At 40.4% G+C, this 8631-nt stretch overlaps 1 protein-coding gene across 1 annotated transcript in view; it reads left to right on the forward strand.

Moving 5' to 3' along the window:
* The window catches only part of LOC125044411, a 9380-nt gene extending 1549 nt beyond the window's left edge, over nt 1-7831 (forward strand). Inside the window, exons 7-32 of the mRNA XM_047641067.1 lie at nt 1-49; nt 206-420; nt 494-605; nt 687-911; nt 989-1084; nt 1161-1247; nt 1347-1466; nt 1597-1728; nt 1805-1973; nt 2045-2207; nt 2281-2534; nt 2628-4259; nt 4338-4574; nt 4660-4976; nt 5059-5142; nt 5225-5434; nt 5526-5679; nt 5768-5931; nt 6011-6118; nt 6192-6329; nt 6407-6556; nt 6630-6719; nt 6798-6957; nt 7030-7238; nt 7316-7478; nt 7561-7831. The exon at nt 1-49 is cut by the window's left edge and continues 67 nt beyond it. Of these exons, the coding sequence (XP_047497023.1) occupies nt 1-49; nt 206-420; nt 494-605; nt 687-911; nt 989-1084; nt 1161-1247; nt 1347-1466; nt 1597-1728; nt 1805-1973; nt 2045-2207; nt 2281-2534; nt 2628-4259; nt 4338-4574; nt 4660-4976; nt 5059-5142; nt 5225-5434; nt 5526-5679; nt 5768-5931; nt 6011-6118; nt 6192-6329; nt 6407-6556; nt 6630-6719; nt 6798-6957; nt 7030-7238; nt 7316-7478; nt 7561-7799 (5677 nt within the window). The 3' untranslated portion in view covers nt 7800-7831. The remainder of the gene's footprint in view (nt 50-205; nt 421-493; nt 606-686; nt 912-988; nt 1085-1160; nt 1248-1346; nt 1467-1596; nt 1729-1804; nt 1974-2044; nt 2208-2280; nt 2535-2627; nt 4260-4337; nt 4575-4659; nt 4977-5058; nt 5143-5224; nt 5435-5525; nt 5680-5767; nt 5932-6010; nt 6119-6191; nt 6330-6406; nt 6557-6629; nt 6720-6797; nt 6958-7029; nt 7239-7315; nt 7479-7560) is intronic.
* The last annotated feature ends 800 nt before the right edge of the window (nt 7832-8631 follow it).

An 8631-nucleotide genomic window follows, 5' to 3' on the forward strand; every position in this document is an offset into this window, starting at 1 on the left:
GCAAATTGTCGTAATTGCAAAAGGAGAATCTGTCAATTTCTATAAACTTGTGAGTATGGTACCTAAATCTTCTATCGGTTTACTACAAGGGCTTATAAAAAAAAACTGCCACAACTTGCTACTTTCAGTGCAATTACTTGTACCTGATAATTGGCAAATTTCAAATTTTGAAAGGCCTAAGCCTTCATTCTTCCCTTCATTCCAGGATCAATGGGGTCTTCAAGACTTTCATTCGCTGAAAGGTCATAACACTATCACGCTAGATAGTGATGTAACTCATCTAGGATATGGAGAAGTGTTTGTAGAACAGTTCGGTACAGTTGCAAGGAAAAGGTATTTGTTCACTTTCGGCCTTGGCAGTAGCAGCAAGCGTTATTATGAAGTCTTAATAAATCCAGAGGACCTCTCCATAGAGACAGGGTAAGTTTACTTAAAATTGTAGAGTGTAGAAAATTGTGGTTTGCTTCATAAACATGTGGGTTTTGATATTTAGGTTTTCAATGATGTGGGATACCACTGGAACCTCAATGAAAGTCTGGCAAAACGGTGGCAGAGTAGTCATCGGAGTGCAAGATGGTACTAACCTCAATATTCACGAACTAACGGTAAGTAAAATGTAGTATTAGTATTAAAAGGACTAACTCAAAAGATTGACCAGTGCATAGTAAATTTTTCTAATCTTTTAGAGTGACCGCTGGGGCAGACAACAAATTTCATTGCAACAAGTGTTGAGCCTCCCAGCAATGGTAACCTCCTGGAGAAGCTATGCAACAGGCTTTGAAAATTTCATTGTAGCCACAACCCCAACCTTTGCTCGTGTTTACATGGAAAGTAGGGGAGAGTACCAAATTCTTCAGAACCTGTTGCCTACTGGTAGTCTTCCAAGCTTCATTGAAATGGTGCCAGTCAATGTAAGTAAGTCGCATTTCTTAATTTTGTCAAGGCCTAAAAGTTTGGACTTGACCTAATAAAATCTTAAATCTCTCAGCTTCCTTCCTGTAAGGACGAAGTAATCCTTATGACAGGATTGGGAAGTCTTGTGCAAATCTTCGTTTGGGATGGAACAAAAGGACTTTACACCCTGGTTAGTAAATTATTTTTGTATTGGAGTGTGGGGTTGGGGGTCTCGAGTTGCAATTCAACAACTCTTTTTCTTCCAGGGAAACGAAACTTCTCTACCATTTGATATAACTGGCTGGGACAAAGGCTTTGGTGATGTAAGATCGATAAGTACAACTGTCCCAAAGGCAAGTTACTCGAATAAACTTGTTTACCGACTCTAACCCATAACCTAACTGTTTAATTAGCATTAATGGGCTTCATGGCCTGATTTACTGCTATTTCAGCTGATACTGAAATCGACACAAGGAGTTGTTGGCATCGATATTGTTGCAGAGTTGCTTAATCTTGAAGACCCCGTTTGGGATGAAAGTCTTGCCCTGAAGAACAGAAAGCAGTATCTGGAGGTAAAAAGTGCCTTTATAATGCTAGTATAAAATGTCTGTCCTACAGCAGTGCTTTAGACTGCTTAACCTTGTTTGTGCCAAGTCTAGATGGAGCTTGCATCCCTCTTTAACAATTTTTTTTTTTTTTCAGAATGAATATACAAGGCAGATAGAAGTAATGGGTAATATAGAAGACCGATTAAGTTACTCTGTAGACACTGCTACCGCAAGTGTTGACATAACTGGTGATGTGACCATCTTGAATGGCGTAATCATGGAAAAGGTTTGTATACTACTACTTGCATTGGTAAGTGTGGGAAGGTCTAGAAGACTTATTAGTCTACATCATTTTCTTTTAGACCCTAACGGTTACGGACTTGACTGCAAACAACCTTGTATTCCCCAACACCGATCTTTCTGGCATAAGCTATACTGGATACAAAGATCACCTTGCTCAGCTAGCCAATAGTTCCACATGGCTACAGATTCAAGATGACACCTTGACTTCCATCGAAATCGAACTAGAAGGTATAACTGCTCTACTCGAGTACTTCGGCCAGCCAGGGGAATGAAAATGCTAAACCCAATTTTCTTTTTAGATGCTGTTAGTGTGACCACAAGCAAAAAGATTAACGGCAGAAAGGTAATTGTGGATGGGTTAACGGTGCAGGAGCTGAATGTTGACAGTGCAGATTTCCAAAAAGTTTTGGATAACGGTGATCAAACTTTCCCTATAACTTCAACACTTGAAGGCCTAGTAAAGTAAGTATTGTTGGCACAGTCTTATTATTTTCTTTTTTACTTGTGCTATTACATCATGCAAGTCTACTGATAGGTTTGCTGATCCACGCAAGATAATGGGCAAGAAGACCTTTGCAACAAGGCTTGATGTTACAAACCTTGAAACGGGGTCCCTTGATGATATTCCTGTGAGTGATGTTGCAACTACAACGGGCAGTTATGCTGTAACAGGGAGTGTTAACTTTGTAAACACCATACAAGCAAAGAATATAGCTCTACCAAGTGGTGGCACTGTTGGTGGTATAGATCTTACAAATGCAGTTACACTAAATGGCCCAGCAAAGTTAGGTAGGTTTTAACTCTAGAACCATAACTGGCAACCTCTGCATGTTTTACTTCCTTATTTAAGAGTTGGCTTTATAAACGACCGGTCTATTTCAGGTTATACCATCTTCAACAAGAATTTGACTGTTGCTGGAAACCTACAAGTGGATTCTACTGACGTGGATGGTGTAATTATTGAACAGCTGTACAGGAATGCACTAACAAAAGCAGGTGGAAGACTGAAGGGATCTCTAGAATTTATTAATGATGTGACTGCAAAGTCTCTATCTGCTAGCCTGCTATCTGGTGTTAGTTCCCCTATTTTCTTGTCCACCACTGTATTCAAGGATGAATCTAGTCATCTGACCGGTAAGATAAGGGTACCAACCCTTACAGCCAAAAGCTTGCAAGTTGGAGACATGGTCAATGGCAAAGATTTTCCCTCTGACTTCCCCCTTAAAACAGATGCTACTTTGACCCTAGGCACCAAAGCCTTCAATGATTTGACTTTTGGAAATCTTATAGTTGGCAATGGTGCTTCTGTGGATGGCATCCTGTTTGAAAACTTGGTCACTCTCCACAGAGCTCAAACAATGACTGGAAGTAAAACGGTAACAGAAGGTGTCGATATTCTAGGCAGCCTCCAAGTTCCTAGTAGCTTGGTTGCAGGTGTGAATTTCGATGAACTTCATGCCAACCTTACAGCTGTTTTGGATCCAACGGGTGAAGGATTTGATGTTTATTTCAAGAACCATGTCAAACTCCCAACCGTAGCATACGGAGGTCTAATGAATATGCTGAATATTGTGGATCTTAGTCAAGATATAATCTACAGCACTGACAGTGCAGCAGCAATATCAGGCACAAAGGAATTTACTCTTCCACTTAGTGTATCTCATGCAACTTTTGAAAATACATTCAATGGTGTAAGCTTTGAAGAGCTTGTACATAGCTCCTCAAACACTCCTATTGCAGGAGTAAAAACCTTCAAGAAACCCGTTACTTTCTCGGGTCTTGATGTAACCGGTCTAGTTGATGGTGTGGACTTGAAGCAACTCTTTGATTCTGCCCTTTACTTGGACAAAGCAGGACAAGTGGTAACGGGAAGGAAGACCTTCACTGGTCCAGTGTCGGCTGGAGAACTCAACGTACAGGGCCGAGTATCTGGTGTAGACTTCAACAAGGTGCTGGCTAACAATGGTGACCAAACCTTCACTGTTCCCCAGAAGTTTGCAGCAGCCTCCTTTGGTGCTCTGGATACTAACCAAATAGACCTGTCTGATGGCTTCACAATTAATGATTATGACATTTCTGTGCTCGACGGCGTCCGCATGAGCCGCAAGAATCCTACTCCCCACGATGGTGTCATAACTGTAAATGGAATGGTATCTGTTCTTGGCTCGCTTAATGCAGTAAACATTAATGGGCATAATGTTGCACAGTTGAAGAACAACATTGTCACAGATGATGCAGACTCGACCATCTCGTCAGACCTGAGCTTTGGAATCCTAACTGTGAAAGGATCTGTAAGTACAGCTAACAAGGCTGGTGCTAATGGCAGGAATATAAGCAGAATCCACGAAAATGCAGTCCTCCTAGGAGGTAACAATGCCATGACCGGATCTGTGACCTGGGGTGACCTTGACCTGCAAGGTGATGTTGCAGTTGGAGGACTTGTCAATGGGAAGGATCTGCAAATGGTGCACAATGATGCAGTGTACAAAGATGCCAGCTCTGTCCAGATAACAGGTGAGTTTTTTTTTTTTCCTTCCCCCCCCCCTCCCCCTTTCTAAGTTAGAGATCGTAATGTCTCCTTAATCTCCTTAGGCGAGAAGGTATTCAACAACGGTCTTTCTGTAAATGGAGACATAGTCACAGAAACTACAAATGGTATTGACCTTAGTACAAGACTCTTCACTCTCCACACTGACCAAGATATTACTGCTGCATTTACTTTCGATTCTGTAACCGCTGAGAAAAATTTGACTCTTGATGGTACTTTTGATGGAGTTGATCTTGAAAGGCTCGACTCTCAAGCACTCAAGCAGAGTTTAGGTAACATTGGTAAGTATTGCAGTAATTTATTTTTTATTCTTTTTTTTTTTTTACCACAAATGTACCCCTTTACTCATGGAGGGATCTTTCACAGGAAACATTGTCTTCAATGGCGAAGTGACGGTTGGCGATTTCAAGGTTGCTGGAAGTCTGGAAAATATAGATGTAAATCTAAGACTTCAAGATGCTGTACGCTTAACTGATCAAGATGTAATAATAAGTGGTAAAAAGAGTTTCGTCAGCGATGTAACCTTCAAGAATATCTTCACCACAAACTTGAACAACATCGCCTTTAATGATTACTTAAGCCATGCAGTACGCAAGAATGTCCCAATTACACTCGCCAGACCCTTGAAGGTTAATGGGCTAGTATCTGCACCTTCGGTAACGGCTAACTCGCTCAGCATACAGGTAGGACTCTGGTTTAACACTGTTCAACCCATGCATGGCTAGAAGCCTATTAAACTGCTTCTTATACTAATTGCTGTTTCAGGGTTCGGTAGATGGCATAGATTACAAGGACTTGATGACTAAATCGGTTCTCCTTGATGGGACACAGTCTTCAACTTCAAATTTGGTAAGTTGCTGCTTAAATTTTCCTATAGTTTTGCTTTAAAAGTTTTAAATACTGATTTTTTTTTTTTTTTTTCTCCCTTCAGCAATTTGCAAATGATGTATCGGTAAAGGGTAACCTTGTTATCACAAGACTAAATGATTTAGAAGTGGATACCCATTACCTAACCACCAACACACCACAGACCTTTATAACGAATGTGGAAGTTAATGACATCCATGCATCTACTAATGTGGCAGTACTGGGTAAAGTTAACAGCGTAAACCTTCCTGCAGAATCTCTAAACACACTAAAGGTAAGACTTGCTACTTAGTCTCTGCATGAAAATGTATAACTTGCACTCTACCAGTTTTAAACGTGGGCAATTATTGTTTAATTTCTATTAGATAAGTGGAGGACAAACTGTAACTGGATTAAAAAGTATACAAGGTTTGACTATTGTATCAAACAATGTTGAAGTAACGAGCAAAACGGGAGACGATGCCCTGGTCGACTTCTCAACAGAGGTGGTGTATCTGACCGAAGCTCCAACAATAAGTGGTGAGCATTCTTATCTTGCAAGTGGGGAAGCATACTGGTCACCACTTGGTCTTTGGTTTGTTAAACTATTGCAATAAATCTGTTTCAGTGCGTCTTAACTTCTCTTCTGGCCTGACTGTATCAAGTTTAACTAGCACCAGTGGTGAGATTGGAGATATAGATTTGGTAGACCTGGCAAATCAGGCTTGGTATTACAATGAACCAGCTTTAGTCACTGCTAGCCTGGAATTCGCACTTCCAGTAGTGATGAAGGTAAGCTGGAAGAATTTAAGTTTTATTAATTTATAATCTATATATATATAGATGTTTAACATTTCTTTCTTGTTACTAGGAAACTCTTCTGACTAGTCACCCAGTGGATGGCATGCTTGTAAGTGCAGTGTATGGAGAAGCTAAAAGTGCACTAGAGACCTATTCTACCTACAATGAAGGCATAAAGGCAAGTATAGAACAGTGCAAATTTCTAACTTTAATTAACAAATAAAAAGTTATTAATTGTAATTATATTACAGAGCCTGTATATAAACAAATGCCCCCTCATTGAAGAAGCATATGAAGATACTCAGAGGGCCCTATTTGATGCAGACTACTTCGATTTGGTGCAGGAACTCCAGTTTAGTGGGAAACGCAAGTCTTCTGGATCTGTGAGGGTAAGAATAAATTGGTGTGATACCATGTAGCGGTACTTATTTTATGGCTGGTTATTAACTTCTGAATTATATTTTAGATGGGTAATTACTCCTATGTTCCCATGAGCTGGGACCAAACTTGTGATGTGACAATGCACAAGTATGGCACTAATTTCGTGCACACAACAGTGCAGTACTCTAATGTCGGATCTGGTAAAGACTGGATAGACTTCGAACACAATGGAAATGTAAGTAGTATGGTCTAAAGTTTACGTAGACTTGGTCTACAAGACCAGTTGTACATTTCTTAATGTCTTGCAGATTTTCTTCCTTATGGCTGCATCGGCTGCAGACAACAGCTGCAGCAGGACAAATAGTGTGGCCTTCAAGCTAGAAAATGGTGGACTTACAGTAAGTATGTGACATCTTGTGGGTTTTTAGAACCCTTTTTTTTTAGTTCCTACTAAAATAGCATGCACTTCTCCCTAGGTGCACCAAGAGCTTGTTGCAGGAGAAAAGGTTGAAAAGGCTTTTGTTGAAGAAACTGGAACAACGGGAATATCTATTACCATGGGCAGCACGAGACACGTCTACAGCTTCAGCAGCTCAAATGATATCTTTGAATTTGTGAAAACCTCCCCTGCTCTTGGTAAGCTGCATGCTTAACTTGCTATATCTCATGCCTATTATATGGCTTTATCTAAAGTAAAGTAACTTGCAGATGCAATGGCAACAATGACTGATGGTGGAGACGCAATAGTTGTAACGGGCGAGACCGGGAAAATGAAGATGGCAGTTAATGGTCTTATCCTTCATGAATTGGAGGTACTTAAAGTGGATGATGCAACCATGGTGAAGCAATATGGGAAAGTGTTCCTGATGTGTTCAGTTACACGGCAACTTGTATCTGGTGTAGTGCACAACCTTGAGGTAAGTATCTATCTTTTAGTTTGATAAAGCACTGAGCTCTGTGCTAAGTGCTTTTATCTTGATCCTTGTTCCCCCAGCTCTACTTGGTGGACACTGCTACTGGCCTTTCTTGGCTCGATTCAAAGCCTTTGAATGAACCAGCTAAGCTGACAAGATTTTTCACTGGTAATGCAGCAACTGGAACTACACTAGTTGTAGCCTTGCAGAAGAACTGGTACCCTATTGCTTACACCATACATGGTATGTAGCTTTTTAATTAATGCTTTAGTGAAGCTTGTGCAACTATTAGTATTCATTTTTTAAATAACCTTTTTCATTTCAGGAATGAAGTACAAGCTATTTGTAGAACTGAATGCACCACTAACCTGGTGGGCAGAGTACTTTAGTGTGCCTGATGCAACCTTCCCAGAACTATCGAAACATGCCTTGTTAATTGGACAAGCAAGTGCAGTGAAGTTGCTAGAGCTGAAGATGAATGGGCTGACTCACGAGGCTGGACACGTTCAGTGCAACCCAGGAGCTTTCAAATATCCTGAATTGATGCCGATAGTCCCAGTGTAAATTTTAAATATTTTAATAAATTGTTAAACATTTTTGTTTATTAAATGACCACCTAAATGACCCCCTAAACGTCTAAACAAATGTAAGTGGAGCATAGATTTAGCTTTAGTACCTGGGTTGGGAGGGTGAAGGTACAATTACCTAAAAGACTATGAAAAGATCTGCCCCCCCCCCCCCCCCGCCAGATTCTAGTACTACATGGCTTGAGCTATATTAAAAGTAATCCTAGAAATGTACAACCCCCTCTGCAAATTTGCTTTAGCAAATTTTAACTAAGATGCAATGGCAACTAACTCTTAAAGGAATCTGTTAAACGTTCCCAAGTATTAGGTTGTCTTGACAATCTTGTTTACACCCTTAACTTCATTTAGTGCTGATACTATAAAGTGTGTATTTAAATATTAGATAATTAAACAAATAGGGCCTACTGAGGCTCCATGATGGAGCAGCCATATGTAAACTAAAAGGGATGCTACTAGCATGGGTCATTTGCTTAGGCAGTAAATGCTGCCTCCCTCTAAATTAAGGAAGGGAATGAGTACATGGTGGGGAGTCAGATTGAGAACCATGTAGAAGATCCCAGACCTCAATCCCCACAATCACTTCCTGGACTTGTGCATAAATCCCTTATGTAACAATCTTCCAGATCCTCCACCTCCTGATTTTAATACACCATTTCCTCCCCCTCACCCCTAGCTCCTTCCCCTTCAACTTTGACGTGCATTGTTACCATTGGAGTAACTAGATATCCTACTTTATCTGCAGTTTCTAATACCAGGCTTGTCCCTCCTCCTTCCTAGTAACGCATCCATATTTCATTGGCAAAATTTTA

This window comes from Penaeus chinensis, chromosome 35 (genome assembly GCF_019202785.1).
Source record: "Penaeus chinensis breed Huanghai No. 1 chromosome 35, ASM1920278v2, whole genome shotgun sequence".
In the NCBI taxonomy this organism is placed as follows: domain Eukaryota; kingdom Metazoa; phylum Arthropoda; class Malacostraca; order Decapoda; family Penaeidae; genus Penaeus; species Penaeus chinensis.